The sequence below is a fragment of the Electrona antarctica genome (assembly GCF_951216825.1).
Source record: "Electrona antarctica genome assembly, chromosome: 3".
NCBI classification, from domain to species: Eukaryota; Metazoa; Chordata; class Actinopteri; order Myctophiformes; family Myctophidae; genus Electrona; species Electrona antarctica.
The window spans coordinates 10,996,179-11,021,163 of NC_136808.1; the positions used below are offsets into that span (position 1 = coordinate 10,996,179).

General features: G+C 42.2%; 1 protein-coding gene across 1 annotated transcript; it reads left to right on the plus strand.

Moving 5' to 3' along the window:
- Positions 1-10,947: 10,947 nt before the first annotated feature.
- Positions 10,948-24,061, plus strand: LOC306920777 (nucleolar RNA helicase 2-like). Its single transcript, XM_079497654.1, has 16 exons — positions 10,948-11,147; positions 13,083-13,307; positions 14,047-14,193; positions 14,296-14,368; positions 14,487-14,662; positions 14,972-15,089; positions 16,174-16,359; positions 16,544-16,689; positions 17,317-17,466; positions 17,678-17,839; positions 18,014-18,133; positions 19,111-19,184; positions 19,731-19,890; positions 20,121-20,255; positions 21,157-21,201; positions 22,404-24,061. Exons 1-16 carry the CDS (start codon positions 11,055-11,057, stop codon positions 22,641-22,643), a joined length of 2,250 nt encoding a protein of 749 aa, XP_079353780.1. The 5' UTR covers positions 10,948-11,054; the 3' UTR covers positions 22,644-24,061.
- The last annotated feature ends 924 nt before the right edge of the window (positions 24,062-24,985 follow it).

The following is a 24,985-nucleotide window of genomic DNA, read 5'->3' on the forward strand; positions in this document are numbered from 1 at the left end:
GTGGTGACAAATGTTGTCTTTAATGTTCAGATTAATGTAATATGAAGGACCCCTTACCCTAATGGAAACAAGCCATAGTGCTTTCTTGGATTATAAAATCATCATCAATCTATGGAGGTATATGCACCTAAACGCTGGGCTCTCAACAGTCACGTGATTAATTTAGAGCCAAATCAAAAGCAGTTGAGTTGCTTATAAGTTGTAAAAAATAAGTGCAGACAAATTGATTTGGCTCTATAGTTAACGTGATTCATAAAATATCAGACAGAAAGACGTCGAGTCATTGGCGTTCTAAATTAACACCATTAACAACAGTTGTACAATACGCCTAATGAAAAGCTCTGTAGACGTTAGTAGTTTTTATTTTCTATTACGTTACTAGCCTGGGGAAAGTAAACCAGCCTTGCATCAGATCGTCCCCCGTCGGCTGTGGTGAATCTGCGGGGAGAGCGGGCACGGCTTTCCGCATGGCTCACAAACGCGATGTGCCGGTTCTCGTGAGTTGTGGACTCGTGTAGGCATATTGATTTTGAGATGTTTCCTCAATGTGGACGTGGTACAAGTTGCAACAACCTTTGCAGAGGGAACTATAGCATCGCATTTATTGCACTTTGCGTGCTCATTTCCCTCTCTGTTAACCACACTTTGGAGAGAGATCTGTGCGACATACTGTCCCAGTGTCCCACTCGCTCCGCGGCGGTCGCTGAATGCACAGAACAGTGGGCGTATTTTCCCCGACCCCACTCACTCTGTAGGTGGGGTGACGTCACCCCAGGCTCTGCTTGCATGCACACACAGACACAGCGGAGCTAAATGACGACTGATGAGAACCGTTTGGGGAACCGTTAATAAAAAAACGATGGAACCGGCTCCGGATCCGCAATGTCGGAACCGGGTCTGAAATGGACCCGGTTCCGAATCCCAACCCTAACGGCGACAGACAGGGTCAAAGATCAGGTGACACCACACCACTGCCTCATGACTTACCGTATGAACCCTGATTAAATCAGCACCTCAGATTGGACTGATTGATTGATTGAATAATTTTAAACAGTGGTTTTCAACCATATCGAGGTCCATAAATGGTGGTCAGCAGTTGAGCCACGGACCACCATTTGATGAGATTTAGCCTCTCAGGCCCAAAACTAAATAATATTTTGTTGTCGTTGCCATACGATGGAATTGTGGACAAAGTTGTCGTTCACAATTCCATGCTGTATTGATGTTCGTGCCATTATGAGAGATAACAGGCAAGTTCTCTCAAATCAATCAAGATAATTAAGGGCCTTTCTATGTGGAATCTTTAATTTAAATACATACCAAACCTGCAACTTTATTTTCAATGTATTGTTCCAGCCAGTTTCATTTCCTTTGCCATGTAAAGACTTTTTTCCAGTTCAACAGTGATGTGCACCACTTCAATACGAGACAGGCAAATCATTTACATCTCCCAAAGTTCCGTACTGGTCTGTGTCAGTTCTCCATCAGATACAGGGGGGCCCAGCTATGGAACACCTATACAGCAATCTCATCTAATTCGACTTCATTAAATAATTTCAAATGGCCCTGGCGACCTCGCCCGCCGGGTCGCCTGATGGAGGGAAAAGGATCTTGTTGGAATAACGTGTTGCTTGTTGCTTTGCTTCCATGCGCTACGTCCGGCCGGGGAAACTCCCCCCTGTCAGGTGAAAAGAAGCAGCTTGGACTCCTCATGCATAGAAGGAAGCATGAGGTCAGTCCGCTGCCCCTGCGCTGTTTTTCCTTTATTTTCCGAATGGTTCTCAGATTGGCTAATGGACTATTCAAGGTTTCTTTATTTGTCACACCAATATATGTCAGACATAGAGGGAGGAAATGATGTTTCCCTCTCATCCAACATTATGTTTCCCTCTCATCCACGGTGCAATACAAAAACATTATGTTTCCCTCTCATCCACGGTGCAATACAAAAACATTATGTTTCCCTCTCATCCACGGTGCAATACAAAAACATTATGTTTCCCTCTCATCCACGGTGCAATACAAAAACATGATGTTTCCCTCTCATCCACGGTGCAATACAAAAACATTATGTTTCCCTCTCATCCACGGTGCAATACAAAAACATTATGTTTCCCTCTCATCCACGGTGCAATACAAAAACATTATGTTTCCCTCTCATCCACGGTGCAATACAAAAACATTATGTTTCCCTCTCATCCACGGTGCAATACAAAAACATTATGTTTCCCTCTCATCCACGGTGCAATACAAAAACATTATGTTTCCCTCTCATCCACGGTGCAATACAAAAACATTATGTTTCCCTCTCATCCACGGTGCAATACAAAAACATTATGTTTCCCTCTCATCCACGGTGCAATACAAAAACATTATGTTTCCCTCTCATCCACGGTGCAATACAAAAACATTATGTTTCCCTCTCATCCACGGTGCAATACAAAAACATTATGTTTCCCTCTCATCCACGGTGCAATACAAAAACATTATGTTTCCCTCTCATCCACGGTGCAATACAAAAACAAAACAAACTAGAAAAAGTGCCCTTCTGGGCACAGGTCTCCACCAGGAGGATAGGAGTGTGTGTGATGTTTGGAAAAATGTTTAGGAGTAATATAAACATGTTTATTTGGGTTTTTGTGTGTGTGTGTGTGTGTGTGTGTGTGTGTGTGTGTGTGTGTGTGTGTGTGTGTGTGTGTGTGTGTGTGTGTGTGTGTGTGTGTGTGTGTGTGTGTGTGTGTGTCAAAATCAAACAAATCACATGATCACATGACTATGGAGAGCATGTGTACCGATTTGCGTGAAATTTGGATAAAATCTGAAGGAGTAATATTAGAAAATGTGTTTTACATATGTCGGCCTCCTGGTGGCGCTATAAAGAGCAGATGTGAAAAATTCCAGGCAAAGGGTTTTCCTTGGCCTCTAGGGAGTTTTACACAGATCGGTGCAGTTATAGGTAAAAACACAAATCGGCCAGTTATAGCGCCACCATGAGGCTGAGTTGAAAATATTCAAGTGGCATTTCTTCCTCGGCCTAGTGGGAATGTGCGTGCAAAATTTCACAGAAATCACACGATGTGTTCATGATTTGCAGCATTTTGTTTGAAATGGAGCACTCCTGCGAACTTTGGAAGCCAATCGTAGCCAATCAGGATAGAGTCTGAAAAATCTGAAAGACCCGTTTCGTTGAATGGCTCTAGAGAGACTGTGTACCAATTTGCGTAATGTTTGGACAAAATCTGTAGGTGTACTGTCAAAACATTTGTTTTGCACAAAGCAGCCTCCTGGTGGCGCTATAACAGGCCAATGTGAAAACTTTGGAGCAGAGGTTCAGCTCTGGCATTCAGGGAGTGTGTGTGCAGAGTATGGCTGCAATCAAGCCAACGGTGCCAGAGATTAGCTGTTCACAGACGGACACACGGACGGACACACGGACACACGGACGGACGGACGGAGTGCAAAACATACTCTCTCCCCATGCCTTCGGCCTGGTGGAGACAATAAATGCTTTCAATAAAAATAATTTACTTTCTTTACAAATATAGAATCAACAATTTTCATCACCTTATAACATGGGCATATTAAACGTGTGATATTTATTCAACACTGTTGGGTTATGTAAAAATGCAAATGCAATTTGTCTGTCTGCTGCTGGGAAGGAACTAGCATTATTGTTAAAGGTTCTGAAAATTAAGAGCTATGAAAATCTGGAATAAATTATTATTTGTTTTAGTTTTTTTACACTAGACCGAGTCTGGGATTGCATTTTTGAAAATTATGGCTTCCCAATGTGAATTGGCTTCCCAGCAAGCACGGTCCTGGACCTGGATGAATTATTGACGTCTCAATTGGAGCCAGATCAAGTCAAACCAAGACTAGTCAGATCTGGCCCAGAATATCACCTGATTTCAACCAACATAATATTCTGCCCACTAAGACGGACATCCCTGGATGAATCAGAGAGAGTCCGATCGAGGCCAGATCAACTTAGGTCAAATCATAACTAGTCAGATCTGGCCCAGAATAAGATATATTATTTCAACTGGTGAAGACGTCCTGGAAATGACGTAAAGATCGTCTCCTATTGATCATATGCAGACCGTGTCTATCTTTGCCAGCAAGGTGGTACCTAGGTGCAAATTTCCCATTGACAGACCATTCATCCAAACAGAAAAGTCCTGGTCTGATTGTAATTAAACATCAACAACTCACCAACATTGCAGCTGTACGAAAAGCTTGAATTATCCTCTTTCTATCTGCAAAGTGTTTGTTTCATACAAATCCACTGTAGACATGTTATGTTATGAGCTACATCCTGTCAAGAAATTCCTTGAAGATGATGTCAGAGTTTGGAAGGGCTTGTTAAAGTAAAGCAACGTCCTGTGCGAATTCAAAACAGGTGGTACGCAGGGCCGCTGAGTGATAACTAACAAGCACTTCCAACACCACCTGCAAGGAATGTCTTGACAGGAAGAAGCTCATAACATGTCTACGGTGGATTTTTATGAAACAAACACTTTGCAGATAGAAAGAGGATAATTCAAGCTTTTCGTACGGATGCAATGTTGGTGAGTTTGACGTTGTTTAATACAATCAGATAGGACTTTTCTGTTTGGATGAATGGGCTGTCAATGGGAAATTGCACTAGTTACCACCTTGCTGGCAAGATGGACACCTATGTCTACATATGGTCAATATGGGCTGGGATCTGGCCTAGTCCTGAACGTCACCGGAGGAGTCGGAGGACGTCAGGGACGTGCACACATAGACATCAAAGGGGGCTTCAGCTCCTGCCCTTTTACCCGTCTGTAAAACAACTGCCCTTTCCAGACCACGAATGCAGCATTTACTATGGTGAAAGAAATGCAAATGCCACTCCTTTCCATGCCATGCCAGAAGGCAGCATTCAGGAAAACAGCTTTTTTCCGAAGTCTCCTGAACGTGAACACAGTATTTTGCGCTGAACAAAATTGTTTAGAAATCCTTGTCGTACCATATCACATGTCGTACCACATCTCCACTAGCTAAAGGGGTTGCGCCCCGAAAATAGCTGATCTAGCGTTGTGAGCTTGTAGATCTGCTATTTTCGCAATTTTTGTCCAAAAGTGTCCTATTAACGGGATTTCAACCCCTGCCCCTCTAACACTCTCTGTACGTCCCTGGAGGACGTCATCATAACGTCCATGACGTCATTTGGCTTGCTGGGTTGGCAGTCAGATATGATACCTAAAAGGCTCAGTGAACCAATATTAGTGTCGTCCCTTAGTATTGTAAACCAGGGGTTCTCAACGTTTTTGGCTGGGGACCCCCGGAAATGCTTTGGCCATGTTTCTCGTGACCCCCGCCCTGCCCCCCCTCCCCAACCCCAATACAAACTGACAAACCTGACTAGTGTGCGAGAAGGAGAGAAAACAAAAAAATTAAAATCTGTGATCAGTCTTATAGTACAAACCTCAAAAAGCAGTTTGTCTGATGATGTGGTTCCAGCCTTGTGTGACCTCTTGTCTTGACGAAGAGTGCAGCAAATGAACAAACCATCTCCTTGCTTGGCCACTAGGGGACAGAAGAATCACACCTGGAACTCAAACATGTCATTCTGCTTCTTCGCCAGCTTGGCCACCTCTTGGCGAATAGCCTGGACCAGAGCCGAGGTGGAGAGGCTGCTGAGGGGCACGCTGACCATGTTGTCCTTCCCAGCTTGGGGCAGGTTCTGCTGGGACGTTGTGGGGGCGGGGGTGGCGGGGAGCGCCTCGGGGGGCAGGTTGTACTGCAGGTGGGGGGGTAGCTGCTGGGGTGAGCTACCCAACAAGGTAGGCTAGGTGGTGTATCAGGAAAACACTGCCAATTAGATCAAGTAAGAAATTAGCTTTAGTGTGTGTGTGTGTGTGTGTGTGTGTGTGTGTGTGTGTGTGTGTGTGTGTGTGTGTGTGTGTGTGTGTGTGTGTGTGTGTGTGTGTGTGTGTGTGTGTGTGTGTGTGTGTGTGTCTTACACCAGTGTTTGTTAAACAACTAAATGGGTGATAAGGGAAACCATATCGAGCATACTTAAATGAGAGAAATAAAATCACTACAAAAGAACCAAAATAACGGGGAAAGTAATAAATGTGAGAACCTATGATTTTTGAATACATTTGGATTTGGATATGGAGATAAAACATTTAGCGGCTATGATTTTACACCACGTCAAAAAAAGTAAAATAATCAAATCTAATAAATGAGAGGAAAATAGTTGTTCATTTAGGAAATGTGCTCAACTACCCCGTTGAGTGTCCACTCAACGCCAGCCATAAATTCACTTCAGAAAATGGTTTCTAAATGACAGTAGCCTACTGGTCCTGCAAAAAGACACTGCGTGAAGAAGGCATCTGGTTGGAACAGGCAGACAAGACAGGGATAAAGTAGCCTAGTCTCGCGTAGCCAGACAAATTCCACAATCTCCGAATGCTTTATAGAGTCTGGAACTACGCCTCCCGAAATCCGAGTAAGGAAACTGCTATTTCCGTTCACGAAAATATATTTTAAAATATCTTTACATTTTATTTTTTTATTTTCCTTTTCTGCTAAGCAACAACCTATATGGGGGAGAGCATAGTGACGCGTTCGGTAGGATTTTGGTTTATTTGGGCGCCATCTTGCTGCCTACATGTTTTATATCTATAATGGTATATGTCTCTACAGTGAGGCTGGAAAATGCCTCGCAGCCTACTACTATAGCCTACTAGCCTACTGGTAGGCAGGAAAATGTCAACCAGAATAACCCGTTCTGAGTAAAACTCCTCCCTATGCACTGGCCCTATATATGCTTAGACAGTATGACGGAAGCATTTGTAAATTGCGAGAAGCTGCAGTCTGGCAGCGCGAAACTAAGAGAACATTCCGTACAGACGAGGAGAGTCCAATGCAGGCCAGGGGAGAGTTGGGGTTTGGGGATAGGGAGGGTCACATAGGAGTTGGGGTTTGGGGATAGGGAGGGTCACACAGGTTAGAACAGATCAAACAGAAAGAATGGAACGCATCTTGCTTTCATGAAAAAGAGAGTGTGTGAAATAGGGTATATATATAATAATAAACACCCAATCCTGCTCCAGGGAAGTTATGGGCACAAATGGCATTTCTTCTCTCAATATCTGTACCATAATGACAGCAGCAAAACGTTGCTTTACTACTGAAAGGGAGGATTCATTTTTCAACAAAGTGCCAAATATACCTTTCATATAATGAAAATAGTTCCTAGACCATACTATATCATATCTGTATCATACTGTGTTTTAATACTTTTATATATAAGATTACGTTAACTCTTTACTTTACTGTACTCAACTACAATTTTGAGATATTTGTACTTTAATGGAGTAATTCCAATTTCCAATACTTTTACTTCTACTCCACTACATCTCATAGACAAATATTGTACTTTTACTCCACTACATATTATTTGAAAATGTTAGTTACTAGATACAAAAAAACAAAACATACATTCAGCCCTATATACATTTCGGCCATTTGAAAAGAGCCGATCTACAAGCTCACAATGCGTCGCAATGCATTTGAAATGTTTTAAATGGGGCATTATGCATAATGACTGTTGGCCTACTGGCTATTGCAGTAGGCCTATTGATACTTTTACGAACAGTAAAACAATCACACCCGTGTGAACTGAGTGGTGCAACTCTCTCTCCCCTCTCCCCCTGCTACCCCCCCCCCCCTCTCTCTCTCTGTCTCTCATTAGCAGGCAACAGTGCAGTTTCTGGCACAACAGCGCCACTTTTGCCCCTACTGCTACTCATAGTCACACACATACATAGTCACATAGGTTAACACGGACATTGCTGTTCCTTGGAGTGGTTGCACCACTCAATAACACGGACATTGCTGTTCCTTGGAGTGGTTGCACCACTCAAAAATGTGAGTACTTTTTGCACCACTGGGTTTTATAACAAATCCCCCATGCATCTAGCTTCTGGAGTAGCATTGGGCATTTCTCGGGTCTTGGGTATGGGTCAGGCATGTCAGGGCCCACCACGGGTCTCATCCTCAGGTTCGGGAGTGCGATAGGAGGTGGGCGGCGTGGAGACAAAATATTCAGAGTATCCGGGCCGGGTGGCTGCTGGGATGGCGTACACGGCTGTTATTGGGTTTCCTGTTGGGGAGAAGAGGTGGACAGAGAACTTGCTGGCATTCATGAATCTAAGCGGATTTGAATGCCATCAATGCATCGAAAGGGACAAAATCACATTTAACCCTGTAACACCCGGATTCATTTCTACTTGCAAAAAAAGAGATTTCAACCTTACTACTACTTTTTACTACTAGGACTTTGAATGCTGCAGTAGACCTGCCGCAACCGTTTCCAGCGTGAAACGTTATATTGCGTTTTGGAGAAATTCAGTTGAGGCTGCATTCTGCATTGATCACAGGCTACCGTTTTGGCAGCGATGACGTGCGTTGTCCGACATTACTAACCCTAACCCTAAACTCAGTCTTAACCGGCCACGTAAGCCCCCTAACGGTTAGGGGACTTACGTGGCCGGTTAAGGGCCTAACCTCATATCAGTTTTAACCAACCACGTAAGTCGCCTAACAGCATATCAGTCTTTAACCGGCCACGTAGTCAGTAGCCGTGATCAACCGCACATAATCCAGCCTATAGCCTACTGAGATCTGGTAGGTCAGTATACTGTACGGCTTGATTTAATCAGAGCATTCAATTGCGTGTTTTTGTCCCTTCTTTCTTTCAATGCATTGATGGCATTCGAAACGGGTGTAGAGAATCTCTAACCTGACTCCGCCAGATGGAGCAGCAGAGAGTAGGCTACACTGGGTTCCCCCCCTCCTGAGGGGGGGGACCCTCAGGAGGGGGGGAGCCAGTGGAGAAATAACACTTATACTGAGTAAGTAACTTATGCAGCATGCTGCTGCACGCACGCCTCACCTGAGTAGTTGGACACGGGCTGCTCTGCAGTGATCGAGGGAAGAAGTGGCGCTCTGGAGGTCGGAGCGTACGGGTTGCCGTCATGTTGAGACTGCAGGTCGGTGACGGATGTCTCAGCGCTCCTGCCCTTGGGCCCCAAGTCAGACGACGAGCTGAGATGGAGAAGAGATCGGGAGACGATGCACTTACATGGACTTGTTGGCCCAAATGCAATGCTCTGTCTATGCCGCTAGAGGGAGAAAGCACTCCACCTGGGTGACATTCTTGGCATTTACCAATGCACAAGTTCAATATTCAATTCTAAAATCACCCCTTGCCACAGCACAGTATGTATAGTGCATATGGTCAGGGCATCTTATAATCTTATCTGACAGAAGGAATTGACTGTATAAAGAAACACGTTTTTTCTTTTTCTGAACAAATATCGGTTCACTTTTCTAATATTCTAGCCCACAAAAGAAATCAGGACCATGCTTCAATTTTCGGTCCGAACGGTCAGGCAGGGTACTAAAGGGTAATTCGTCTCCAGCATGAGGTGCACACATCAGAAAAGGACAAAACCACAGCCACTCCTTTTTTGTTTTCTGCATTCTGTTTTCTGCATTCAAAAACGAGAAAACCACTCTATTTCTCCTTTTTTGGTTTTTATGGAACAAATGAAAATGGAGAGAACAAAATGTGTTTTTTTCTCAATTTAAAGCGAGATTGAATCTCGGAGATTCAAATCCATTATTTCCTTTCCCATTTCAAAACAAAAAACGAGAAAACAAACCCTTTACTCCATTTCTACTTTGAAAAACAAATCAGAAAACCACTCGATTTCTGCTTTTCTTATCGGGACCAAAATAATGAAAATAGAGAAAATTAGATTTACGAAAAACGAGAAAACAAACCATTATATCTGGCATTGGTATATCTTCATTACGTCATACGCAGCTACGGACATACGCATCAAACGACCCAAGTAGCCACAGTATAGGCTACTGCTAATCAATTTACAAATTGAAATTACATATATATATATACAATTTACATATACATACGTAATCTGAAACCTATCTTTATTATGTCACCATTGCAGCCAGAGATTTGAAAGTTCGTAACGGCTGACAGTACTTTGTGCCGAATCTGGGTTGCACATGGTTAACCACATATATGGAGATCTCAAATGGATCTCCATATATGGGGATAAAAGGCTGTCACGGTCACTTGGATCTCCACATATGAGGATAATTTATAGCCCATGTGGAGATAATGGAAATATCCAATGCTGACATCAGATTAATATGGGAACCCCATATAGGGAGATACACGTGTGTCATCGTCATATCACTTGGATCTCCACATATGAGGATAATTTATAGCCCATATGTGGAGATAATGGAAATATCCAATGCTGACATCAGATTAATATGGGAACCCCATATAGGGATGTGTCATCGTCATAATTGGATAGCATTGTCATTATGACACACATATAACTAAAAGTATAAAAGGATTACAGTCAGAGACTTAAGGTGGCAGAATATCTTCTAATATCTTTGGCCTGAGTCAGTTGGATAGGACGGAATATCTGGCCAAGCAAATTATAGAGCTTTTCATTGGAGGTTTCCATATCCCGGTTAAGTTCGTATCGAACACCACTGTAACGGGTCCTAACTAAATAACCAGCATTAGTCGAGCTATTTTTCAACACTAATAATAATAATACATTGTACTCATACAGCACTTTCCCAAATGAGGTACAGCGGTTTACATTAAAAACCAATAACAAATTTCGACCTTAATGCTCAAATGTGAGGGTTACTTGTACAGGGGGTATTTTAATGTATAATATATTTGTTGTGTAAACATATCAATACTATACTTTATATCTCACCACATTCATACATGGGGGTTGTTTTGTTTTTGTCACATGATCCTTTGCGTTTGCGGTGAATGTAGAATCCAGAAACGAGAGAAGAAAGACATCTGTGCTTTTTCTTCTTTTTACTCTATTTCTATGTACAGTCGGCTCTGGCCAGTCGCCATGCCACGCGGACGCGCTTGCGCATTCCTTTCTACCCCGCTCGCTCGTGGAGGTAGCCGTGTCCGCTTGTTTTAGGGTTCCATCTGGAGAGAAATGCCGTCCAAAATCATCTTTGACTCTGAAACCGAAGATAACACCACCATGGGGGATGACAGCGGCACCGCGGCGGAGGCTACGCCGGCGAAGGTGAGCAGAAAGACGGCGACGTGGTTGAGAAATGAGTCGATCTGTCTGTTACTGTATCCCTTTGGAACACATGTGGATTCAACGTGGTGCTTAAAACTCAAGCTAGCTTTGTAAATGTTAAGAGTAGATTTTAAATGTGTCCCTGGTGTGTCATCATTACTTACACGTTTAAAATGACAATGCATATAACCTATAGATATGATATATCCAAGATCTAACTAGTCCGACAGACTAATGCCTTGTCTGAATTACATGCGGTCCCCGTACATTATTACAGCTGAGCTAGTTTCCCTAGCATGCTGCTAGTTTTATGGATTATTGTGTGCCATGCATCTGTGTCACCTATTATGACAACCGATATGGTATTATTAGCGTAATAATGTCGCATACAAAGCCATGGACAGCTGTGACACCACTTTGTATCTCCAAAGAAAGAGGATGTAAATATTATGTGTGAACTAGTCGAGCATGCATGCTAACCGTTGTACTTTAAACGAGGCCATGTGGTTTTCAGCTGATCGGTAAGTCACATGGAACGACGCTGAACGGTCGTGGCCAATAGAAAAGCACAGCGCTGTGTTAACAAGTCGGCGCTGAGGACGGTCGTGTTTGATGACGTTTCAACCTCAACAGCTGGGCTGGTGTATGCTAGCTAGCTAAATCATAGCGTTTAACTTTCAACCCTTTTCATATCATGATCCATTATTTATTCGGTATTTGAGCCACGAACCACTATTTTATGAGATTTAAGCCTCAGACCCAAAACTAAAGAAATATTTTGTTGTCGTTTAATTCGATTTTGCCCACAATTCCCTGCTGTATTGATGTGGTAACATTAGGAGAGACAACAGGCAAATGTTGATTAAAATAACAATTCTTCTACATTCTCTAATTGTGTAGATGTTTAACAATAATTTAACTCTTGAGAGCATTTCATTTTATGCTCTCAAGGGTTAAAGATCTATAAGGGTCCATTTGGTTACCAACTACTCCATCATTTAGCTGGAGACCACCTTGAACCCCCTCACAGACCACTGGTGGTCCCCGGACTACTGGTTGAAAACCACTGAGCTAAATCACATAACATAGTTTTACACAGACAGACATAGAGGAGAGCTTGCATTAGCTGCACTCAAAACAATAAATACTAGGCCAACATGTCACATTGTCTTGATTCTCTAATATATATATTTTACAATATTTACAATATGATAAGACAGCAGGGCCTTACCTGGCTGGCGGATTGGCGGTGAACCTAAGAAAGTATTACACATTAGCAACAAGATTTATTATGTGTCTTACATTAAAGAAGATTAAAGTAACTATGTCCATTTTTGGTTATTGAGAAAAATATCTTGTCCAGTGCAACATATGTTTTACAATTTAGGCATTTAGCAGATGCTCTTAATCCAGAGTGATTTACATTAAGTACTGCAGTGGTTCCCAAAGTGGGGTCCGGGGACCCCCAGGGGTCATTGTGGGAGTTCCAGGGGGTCCCCAAGCTAAATGATAGTTTGGAACCAAATGGACCCTTATATGGGTCTGTAACTCTGAGAGTGTACAAATGAAGCCAAATGGACCTGGCACTCTCAGAGTTAAATTAACATACAATATAATTTAAATTGGGGGTCCCAGAGATAGAAATGCCATTAAATGGGGGTCCATAGACGAATGCATGTCAAATTGGGGGTCCTTGAATTTAAACCGGTTGAGAATCACTGCTGGAGCGATAACAATCTTCTCTTATGGGGGTCCATGGCATATCTTTTGAAATGGTGGTCTGCGGGCTAATTGGTGTCAATTTGGGGGTCCTTGACATGAAAATGTTTGGGAACCACTGTAAGTTGACTGTGTTTTGCTGCTCATAGGTAAGTTTACCCGCTTAATGTGTATTGTATCTGAAAATCTACTGACTATGCCTGCTTTTATTTTTAGAAAATAAAGAAGACCAAGGATGGCAAGAAATTAAAGAAAAATAAACAGCTGGAGGAAGAGCAGCCAGATTGTGAGCCTCCGGCCCCAAAAAAGAAGAAAAAAGACAAGCGAGCAGCGGACCAAACCAGTGACGGGGCCATAGACCTGAATGGCAACTGTAATGGTGTTGATACGACACCAGAGGAGAACACGAATGCAGAACCCGACACAGAGGAAACTGAAAAGGTCAGCACACTTTGAGGGGATGAATTGACAGCAATTCCAATCACTAACACAAAGCACCGTTCTAATACAGACCCGTTAATACAGATTTTGTCAGTGTGCACCGTTTGGTCCAATAAAAGCCACTAAATGAATCCAGTATTTCAACCGCAGATGCCGCTGTAAACAAAGACCCACAATAGAACATAGCAGTGGCCTTGCCGCAATTTGCAACTCTAGATTTTTTTATAATGGGATGAATCTAGAGTTGCAATATTCTCTGCAGTTGATTATTTTTCTAAGTGTTGGAGTTTGGAAGCACTCGTCGAAGTTACTGAATGGCCCTGCGTACCACCTGTTTTGCATTTGCACATAATGCAGGAGGCAGCAGCACGACCCGTTAATAAAAACGAGTGCTTCCAAACTCCAACAAGAGAATTTACAGAAAGTAGCTCATAATATGTCTACGGTGGATTTTTATGAAACAAAAGCTTGGCAGATTGAAAGAGGATAATTCAAGCTTGGCCTAGAGCTGCAATGTTTGTGAGTTTAACGTTGTTTAATACAAGCAGATCGCAAAAGCAAATTGGATGAATGGGGAGTCAGTGGAGGGTTTTGCAATTCTAGATTCATCCCATTATAAGAAAATCTAGGACATGTTGTTTATAATGTAGCACGTGTCATCAGAGCATCCTATTTCAGTCTAATTATTCTGTTTACCTGTCAATTATCGGCCTTACATTTATTCCTCTCATCTCTTCAGAAAATGAAAAAGAAAAAGAAGAAATTAACAGAGGAATCGACAGATGAAGCTTCACCTCAGACCAACGGACATTCCACCCCCAACACCCCCGCTCAGACCCCATCTCAGTCCAGCGATGAGTCAGACATTGATAGTGAGAAAGCAACGGTGAGTGTGTTTTTAATAGTATTCTTTTTTTAAACCCTCCTTTTGTTTCCACAATTTCAAACTATTTTGGAAGTGTTTAAAACAAATTATTTATTCATTTAGGAGACATCAGAGCAGAAGGAAGGGGCCTTCTCAAACTTCAACCTCTCCCAGCACACCATCAGCCGGCTAAAAGGTACATTTCTATTTTGATATGTTGACAGCATTGAATCCTGGTTTCTCAACACACAAATATATATCCATGTTCATATATATCCAATCCTCTGATGATTCTCACTTCCTCTCTGTCTTAGCTCGGGGAATCTCTTACCTGTTTGACATTCAGATCAAAACGTTTAATGCCGTGAGTATTGGAAAAGATGTTATCGGCCAAGCCAGAACGGGAACCGGGAAGACCTTCGCCTTTGCCATCCCATTGGTGGAGAAGCTACAGAATGAAGGGCAGTTGAGCAGAGGACGCCCTCCTAAGGTCCGAATAGCTATTATATGCATAAAATGTACACAGACTACACACAATATATTGTAGATACCATACTAGTCCTGCTATGTAAATTGTATGCTGAAAGTTTTGGTGGACACTTAAAGTAGGGACGACGCATACAAATATCACTGAAACACATCCAGGAGGATAACTCTTTGTGCTTATCTTTCTCCCATTTGATCTGTTTTTCTAATGTAATTTCTAACACAATTCACTCACTAACTTTTCCTTTGTTGTGTCTCCATTTCCCTCTGCCTTGCCATCTGTCTCCCTCTCTCTCTTTCTCTGTCTGACCAGGTCTTGGTGTTGACTCCAACTAGAGAACTAGCTATCCAGGTGCATAAGGACTTCAAAGACATCACCAAGACACTCTCTGTTACCTGTTTCTATGGAGGCAGCTCATATAACCCACAGAGTGAGTTACGCGCACACACACATCATCTTTCACTTTCTGAATGGATATCGCAATATATACGTAAAAAATGAAGGCTCTTGTCTGTGTGAGTGGTGTTGGTGAGGCGATCGTCATTGCGTCAATAGTAAATGTGGTAACAGTGCGGTGGTAGCAGAGATTGTCAGTATTGAACGCATCTGTGTCACCTTCGCTTTAAATCGTCAAAATGTGGCGCAAATCTTTGAATGTAATTATATTCTTTCGCAGCGAACGTTTTTAACTCAAATCTTTGCTTCTGGGGGTCCCTGGTACAAAATATTCTGAGATGCTGGTCCACAGCCAAATACATATACAGCAAAATTGGGGGTCCTTGACATTAAAAGGCTCGAGAACCACTGGCCTTGAAACATAGGTTTTTCAGAACTTTCAGGAATTGGAAGACATTTGTAGAATCTGGTCTCAGGTCTTAACCCATTTTGACCTGAGATCAGATTCTAAAAATGTCTTCTACATCCTGACAGTTTTCTGAAAAAGCTATGTTTCTATGTCAGTCGTTCTTCGATTTTTCAAAAATAGCAGACCTACAAGCTTGTAGAGCTTTCTAGATCGTCACCATGTTTGTTTGACTCTAAACTGCCATCTGGTGGCAATATGTGAGTACACTGAACAGTGGCTGGGGTTACATCACTTGGAAAAATGAAATATTTATTTTTCGTATGTAAAGGGAGTGTAAATGGGCCTTAACCATTAGCATTACCAACTCATCATGACATACACTATTCTGGGCATGTCACAATAGGCAAAGATTCAGCCAAAATTGGTGAACATTTGGTAAACTCCCTCTCCACACTGTTGGGAATTCCCAGCCGACTACCAGCAAAGGCAGTCGGGATTTCGACTCGAACCCGCAATGAGCTGTCAGGCTCCATTGTAGCCTAGGTACCCGGATCGCTACGTTTTATCGTTTTTTTTTTATCTAGCACTTATGTCTTTTTTATTTTTCACACACACCCACACACACTTGAGCATATGACCACCACGGTTCAACGTTGAACCAAAATTGCTAAAAAAGTAGTTTCTAATCTTGATTCTCTCCTTCCTCCAGTGGATGCCATCCGTAGCGGTATTGATATTTTGGTGGGGACCCCTGGTCGCATTAAAGACCACCTCCAGAACAATAAACTGGACCTCTCCCAACTCAAGCATGTTGTTCTGGATGAAGTTGACCAGATGTTGGACATGGGCTTTGCAGACCAGGTCGAAGAAATACTATCTTCAGCATATGAGAAAGGTAATATATGAGAGAGAGGGCGAGATGTTATTATTTAGCTTCAGAGATAGTTTCCTCTCATGTATGAATTGTTAGTGCACTTCCATGAATTAAAGCACCTGATGCATTGTATACATATACATCTCCTGTCTGTCTTGTGTCTCTCAACACTATGACCATCTGTGTGTGTCTTGTGTCCCCCCAGATGCTGACACCAACCCTCAGACATTGCTGTTTTCCGCCACCTGTCCCGCCTGGGTCTATAACGTTGCGAAGAAATACATGAAGCCAGGGTACACGCATGTTGACCTCATAGGCACCAAATTGTCCAGAGCCGCAACAACTGTAGAGGTAAGAGTTCACGTCTACCCCTTTTGGGGGTTTTTACCCTTCAAGACGGGAACCCCTTTCGGGGTTCTTGTTGCCATGTACAGTATATAGCAGCATAACATTTTTTGTAATTTTTGAATAAATATTTGACGTTTTTCAGAAAACTTAGGTCAGGATTTAGAAGGCGTTTTTAGAATCGGCCTCAAAATGGCTTAAGTAGCATCATGTGAATCGTTAACCACAAGAACCCTATTCTGATTTCTGGGGTGAACACCAGTGAAAATATTGTGCTCACAACACGCCGATATGCAATGCGTTGTGACTCGTGACGTTTTGGCTTGGGTTTGTAGATGGCTGTTTCAGGCAAAGAGATTTGGTGTAGAGGGGGGGGGAAAGACAAGACAAGACATGCATGTATAGGATTTAAGCGGTTAAAGTGCTAGCTTTATACCAGCCTTCAACTTGCACAATCCCCCACGTTTTTGAAAAGGTGTATTTTGATGTGGTTTTAAAAGCTTTTATGATATTTTTTACTTCAGTTTTACATTTATATTTGCATTGGAAGCATTTAGCGGTTGTATCTATCAAAGTGTGATGGACTGAATACTGAAAGAACCGTTCTTCTGTCTCTGTCTCGCTCCCCTCCAGCATCTGGCCATAGCATGCCACTGGTCCCAGCGTGCAGCAGTGCTGGGTGATGTGATCCAGGTGTACAGTGGTAGCAACGGCAAAACCATCGTCTTCTGTGAGACCAAGAAAGAGGCGGACGAACTGTCCATGAATCCGTTAATCAAACAGGTACGCACAGTCGCACACACACACACCCACACCATTAACATGTATACAGCACGAAACCAATGGAACGATTCTCATTACCCAGTAAAACGTCTTGCTAATTCAAACCCAAAGCACGTCCTTCTGTGTCACTTACCTCCAACAAAAAAAGCGAGTTGTTTCTTATTATTGTATTCATACCGTGTGTAATCTGCTGAATGTGATACTATTTCAGAATTGCCAGTCCCTCCACGGTGATATCGTTCAGAAACAAAGAGAGATCACACTGAAGGGCTTCAGAAATGGCTCCTTCGAGGTTCTGGTGGCCACCAACGTAGCAGCCCGTGGCTTAGATATCCCTGAAGTAGACTTGGTAATCCAGTGCTCTCCACCCCAGGTATATTTGGTTGTATTATATTGTATTACCTTTCATTACATTACATTACATTATAGACAATAACAGCCAGGCCCTGTTATTGTCATACCTGCACTATTGGTCTCATTGTCATGAACTTCTAGAACTTGGTGTGACATCTGTATCTAATTCTCTGACCCTTCTTCTGTCCGTAAGGATGTGGAGTCGTACATCCATCGTTCAGGGCGTACGGGCCGAGCGGGCAGGACCGGAGTGTGTATCTGTTTGTACCAGAGGAGAGAAGAGGAGCAGCTACGCTACACAGAGTACAAAGCTGTAAGTCACTAGTACTATGTGCATTTATTTGACATTTGATTTGTCCAGAGGACATGGAGGGAAGGGAAGAGAGGAGCTGAGTGGCTATATTGGAACTGTTGCAGCAATAATGGGCTCTATGCACACAGAATAACTCTTCTTACTTCCGGGCCGCTTCCCTACTTCCTTCACAGGTGTTGCCGATGATACTAATTATGGCTCTGTTCCATTTAGTGTGCAGTGGTTCTCAAACCTTTTAATTTCAAGGACGCCCATAACTTTGAGTGTACAAATGGAACCAAATGGACCCTTACAGCTCCATTTGGTTCCATTTGTTTACACACCCGTACGGGGCCATTTGGAACCCACTCAAGGACACTTTTGAGACCCACTGGTGTAGCAGAGTGTTTCCAGTGAGCCAACACAGCAGCATCTGTTTGACCAGAATGGAACAGAGACTTCATTAGTATCAGCGACAACACCTACCAAGTTCTTTCCAAAATGGCGTGTGTGCATAGAGCCCATTGCATGGAAAACAAGGCTTAAACGACATGAATGCTAGCATCCCTATTTTGGGCCGAACATTCGGTGAAAAACTGAAAATGGCAGATCTACAAGGCAAGCTCACGTGTCGAGTTGCGACACTTTCCGAACTTGTAGATCTGCTATTTTCAGTTATTTTGTGCATAGAGCGAAGAACAGAAGGCGCCTACTATAGATGTCCTGGGGGACACCAGTCAACTAAGCATATGATTGTTTAAGTGGTTTTAATCTGTGTGTGGCATGGAAAGAGGAGACGGAACAACAAAGTAAACGGAAGAGAGGCTAGAACTGAATGGAGGTTGAGCTATACTACAATGGCAAGGCAAATGTCCCCTTTTACCAATAGAGTTCAGTTCACTTCAGAAAGGGAAACTGATTGTTCGCATGCACTGAGGCCTCCTGTTCATTTAACTTTATTGTTCATAGTTCATAATTATTATTTCTCTCTCACCCAGGGCCTCACATTCCGACGTGTCGGCGTGCCCACGGCCAGTGAACTCATCAAGTCATCCAGCGACGAGACTCTGAAGTGAGTATCCTTGGCAACCAGTACTTTGCTAACTTGAACTTGGAGTAGCATTAATCAGCAGTGTTCTATATTCCCTAGTGTGGGGAGAGCCAGGTGGAATGAGTTAAAACTATGATTGTATGGCTCACTGCCTGGGCTGCTCGCCACACACACACACACACCAGACACATGCAATTCTATGAATGATATTTTGCTTGGACATCACACATAATCCACTACTAATGCATGCTCTCCCCAGTGACAGAGCAGTACTGTCTGTGTGTGTGTGTGTGTGTGTGTGTGTGTGTGTGTGTGTGTGTGTGTGTGTGTGTGTGTGTGTGTGTGTGTGTGTGTGTGTGTGTGTGTGTGTGTGTGTGTGTGTGTGTGTGTGTGTGTGTGTGTGTGTGTGTGTGTGTGTGTGTGAGATTTGTCTCGATAAGAGAAATAAAACAAAGTTTTGTTGGTTATGATGGAGATACATTTTGTACTTTAAGCATTGATTTATCCTAAAAATAAACATCTTGACATTTTAAATTTGAATGTAACCTTTTGCTGAATCATATCCAGGTGTTTGGAGTCTGTAAGTGCTGCTGCCATCGCCCACTTCAAAGAGACTGCTGAGAAGCTGATTGAAGAGAAAGGAGCAGTTGAAGCTTTAGCTGCTGCCTTGGCCCACATTTCTGGAGCTACCAGCTTTGACCAAAAATCCCTGCTAAACTCTGAAGCGGTGAGTTACACGCGCACACATACGCGCACACACAGCCATGTTGAAGCACTAGTCTATGCTAGTTTATAAGCCAAGCATACACATACCCACACAAACACCTACCGACCTTTTTCTCCCATCACTTTATATCTACGTCTGTGTCTTCGTTTCCCAGTTAAATCCTACTTTACAGTCCAGCACAGTACATGTATAACTCTGTTGTTCTGTCCTTGTGTCTTTGTTGTGTACAGGGTTACACTACAATTAAGATGGAGTGTTCTCAGGAGATGCACAGCTTGAGTTACGCCTGGAGATCCCTCAAAGAACAGCTAGGAGACGAGATTGAGCAACACATTCACAGAATGTGTTGCCTTAAAGACCAAAAGGTATGTGTGTACACACACTGTATATAGGCACAGGCACGCAAATATCTTTCTGGATTGTTCCTCGTCACCAATGTGTGAATTATAGAATCACCCAGTAAGGATTGTGTGATGTAGAAAAATATTCCCTTTCCTTAGTAACTCTCTTCCTGTGCATATGTATTTGAATACTTGCACACCTAGTCTCTTGTAGCAGTTCAGCCCACTGACTATATGACTCGTGGGGCCCTATCTTGCCATATGCCTTATCGCTAATCTTCTGCATTTTTCAATACTTAAAATGGTGAAAATACACTACAAGCTCACAACAAGTAGCTAAGTATTAAAACACCTAAGAAGATTAGGGACAGCAATGTGTGTCCATCCCTGTGTCCGTCCGTCCGAGTACGGAAATGGCTTTGTCACTGTCTCTCTCTCACACACACACACAGTTCAGACAGGTCTGATTTTTTGAAAGGGGACTGTATTTGAAAATGTGAAAATACCGACTACATCGCATACAAAATACAAATTTAACTAGTTTAACTGCAGTGCAATATCAATAGTCTTGTTGGCAGTGTAGCCAAATGTAAGTCACTCATCTGTGCTGTGAACAAAATAAAAACAATTCCGTCTTTTTCCACATGCATGCACAGCATTGCTATGATATTTACAGTCCAATAAATTGTCTTTTGTTCAAATGGCAGTGTAGCCAAATGTAACCAGGTGTGTAAAGGTCTCTACAAAAAAAAGAAACACAAATAGCATTTCCATCACATCTTGAGAATGAAGCGTCAACAAGGGACAAGCAATCAGGAATCGTTTTAGAATGAACCTTCTGCTTCTACAAAGTGTGAATTTCACATCTATGCACACAGATCTTTGCTCACTCAGGTGTGCATGTTTTTATTGTTTTGTCAAACAGGGAGTGTGTTTCGACGTCCCATCTGACCAAGTCAAAGAGATGCAGGTGAGTTCTAAAGCCACTTTTGTCAATCTTTGGTCAGTTAGTGTTGGTTTATGTCTGAATGTGAGCCAAAATGGGTAATATTAAAGTAGCTCAAAGCAACGCAGATGAAAGAAAATTCATTTAGAGTCTTATTAGCTTTGTAATTGATATGTCAATTAAATCAAAACAAATGTAACATTTAGTGTTTTTGTCTCCCACTGTTTTTATTCAATCAACTTTGACTTCAAAGTACTTAATTTTCTCTTTCGGAAATGTCTTTTGTGCAGTGGTTAAAAGACAAAAAAGAAAATCACAATAAAAAATAGGTACACAAATGCTATTAAAAAAACACTTAAAGGAGAATTCCATGCTAGAAGGCTTTCTTACCTTTCTTTGTAGTTGTTACGTCTTCACCAAAGAGGTCCAGGTGTTTTTTTTGTGCAAAAACTCCTTTGGCTATTTCCCCTAATATAAGCCGTCAATGAATTGCATTGAATTGAATGGGAATTCTATGGGGCTATCGGGTGTTGTGCTAATTCGCTTATTTCCATCGAAATAAGTAGTAAAGTGTGCCGCTTGGGATATTATTTACATTATGAAGAGAAGATATATACAAAAAAAAGCGAATTAGCACAACACCCCATAGCCCCATTCAATTTCCATTCAATGCAATTCATTTAGGGCTTATGGTAGGGGAAATAGCCAATAAGGAGCTTTTGCATAAAATAACACCTGGACCTCTTTGGTGGGGACGTAACAACTACAAAGAAAGGTAAGAAAGCCTTTTAGTATGGAATTCTCCTTTTAAGAGAAATGATTACATAAAAGCATAATATAGGCCTAAATCCATATGGAGCAATTCTAAGTAGTGTCTGTAAATGCAACCTACGGTATGTGTTTACTATAGTCCAGCAGTTGGGAAGGAGGGGGTCTGTTGTTAGATAGTCCAACGGGGTATTGCATTTCTTTAACCCATTTTGACCTGAGATCAGCTTCTAAAAATGTCTTCTACATCCTGACAGTTTTCTGAAAAAGCTATGTTTCTATGTCAGTCGTTCAGACCTACAAGCTCGTAGCGCACCACTCGGTGGCGCGCTATGAGCTTGTAGATCTGCTATTTTTCAATAGCTAAAGTATAACATAATGCTAACACCAAAAGGGGTTCCCGCCCAAAATGGGTTAATCTGGTAATATGTGGCCCACACTCTCTGTCGTCTAATTAGGACAACTGGAAGGATGGTCGTCGTTGGCAACTGACTGTCTGTACAGAACTCCCAGAAATTGTGGAGCGGCAGGGTGGTGGTGGTGGTGGTGGTCGCGGTTTCCGTGGCGGCGGTGGCAGAGGAGGAGGAGGGTTCCGAGGCGGAAGAGGTCGCAGTGGCGGTCGTGGTGGAGGCGGCTTCCGGAACGGCAGGGGAGGAGGAGGGCAGAAACGCAGCTTCAGCAGCGCCTTTGATCACTGAAGAAAACCCCACCCAAGTTCTATCACACCTGCTCTGGACTGTTACCATTTGCAGATTTCTTTTGTTTTTGTTGGCGATCAGCGATGGACACACACCGTGGCCATTGTTGGTGCTTCTGACTAATCTGACGAATCCAATGGAGCCACCATTTTAGAAGCTTAAAAGTAGGGATGCACCGGTGTATCGGCCGTATTTGCCGTTATCGGTCAATATTGGCAAATAAAACTGACCTTAACCGATGGCAGTAGCTGATATTTATCTGTTGTTGATATTGATAAGCATAGTACCGCAGCCTTCCAAGCTGTAGATTCTAAACATGTATTTCTTGTATTGAAGATGTATTTGTTTCCCTGGCACAAAAGGGAGACATAAAAACAACAAAAACTAAATAAACATATCTGTATCTTTATCGGCTAAATTGTCGTTTTAAACAACTGTATCGGCCAAGAATTTCCATATAGGTGCATCCCTACTTAAAACGAATCACATGAGAGGTCATCATGATGAAAGAGTTATGTGAACCTACCGTTTCATCGGCTTTGACAAATCAACCCTTATAATATAGAGGGTCATGTGATGACTGGCACTGTGCTACAAATGCAAAGACAGAAAAAAGTCTGCTGTTTTTCTCTCTGTGTAGTTGCAGCTGGCAGCCTTTAAGTGATGGCTGGTGTGTTTCACTTCAACACTTTAGTAGAACTATGGTTAATATATTCATAATGTCTATACCATATAAACAATATAGCATATTTACCATATAAAATTGCCACCTGAATGGGTTTAAATTGCATGGATACTTACTCAAAGCTGACGTGAACAAATCAGAGATTAACATTATGCCATTACCTTTTCTAGCACTCGTGCTGGAGTGATTTGTATTCAGGTGTCATGAATATCCTGTCAACTTGGTGTCGGAGGTGAAAGAATAGTTGCTGGGGTTTGTTTTTTACTGCCTTTTTTGGGGAACAGTGTTTGGCGCGGTTAGACTCAAGCTTTGAAAAGTGCAAGGCACACCATTTTCAACTGCTCTCCTGCCACTAACAAACCTGAAAAGAGTGTCAACTTGAGTCACGTCGTCAACACTCTTCAGTTGAAAATATGTAATTTTCGTCATGCAATACTCTGTGAACCGGAAAGGTTCCAATTAGGCGTAATTGCCACTTGCGCTGAGTATAGTCATAGTGGAAGTTGCCTTGTGAGGCTCACCATTTCTGCTCTAAAGCCACAGGGAATGTTCAAGACAAGCGTGTTTAGAACGTCCACCTCAGCTTGTGAGTGCCGCCCTGAATCCTGAAACCTGTCCCCAAAATGACATCAGATGATTGCATTTGCAATTGCTTCTATAACTGTCTTGTGTACTGCATCCATTCATTTGAATGTGTTGACTTGGTCATTAAAAGAGGTCTGAAAGAAAATAATGAGTTTCTGTTTTTGAATTGGGTATAAGGGCATACCCATGAAGTGATGTAATTATTCTTGAGGTGCTTCTACAGTTAAAGGTTATGCTAACTTTGTTGTGGTTTTGTAACTTTGTTGTGTTTTTGTAGATGTTTATAACATTCATTCATGCGAACATAGTAAGACATTACGTTAACTGCGCACAATAAGTAAATATAACATAATATAACATAATATAAAATGGAAGAACAAAATGAATGTACAGTACATCCCAACTTGTAGTTTTATTTTATTCCTGGGCCTACTGATACCAACCAAGGCTGGTGACCAGACCTTTATTATCCCATTTCATGTTGGGTTCACAGGGCTTAAAATTCTCAGTCCTGGGGACTGATTTCAGTCCTGAGGATCTCATAGGGGTCATTATGAGATCAGTGCAGATTTGCAAAAAAACATTTTCAGTCTTGGGATTGTTTTTGGCTTTAAGCCCTGGGTTCAGCAAGTTCAGTTTTCATTGTTATAGTATATTCGACCCCTGGGGGGTCTACTAGGCAGTTCAAATTAAGCGTTTTAACTGGATAATTACTGTATGTGCAATTTCATTCAATGTAAAACATGTATTCTTATTCTGTTGAGACACATTTGTAGCATTATTTCATCAGCTGGCCGCAATTAGGAACTGATGTACAGTACTGTACATGCAGGCTTCCATCCATAGTTGCAAGAGTAACTGCAGGCCTCTTGAAAAGCAGAAATCATAGTACTGACTAGGAGGAGTACTGATATCAATTCATAACCTCTCTTTAAATGATGATTAAATACTAATTCATCAGTTTAAATACATTCAAATAGTCACTTCACTAAAGACATTATAGAAGCCTTCAGGTTCAATGTAAACAATACAATCGTCAGTTAAAAATATTCATTGGATCAAATACCAATAC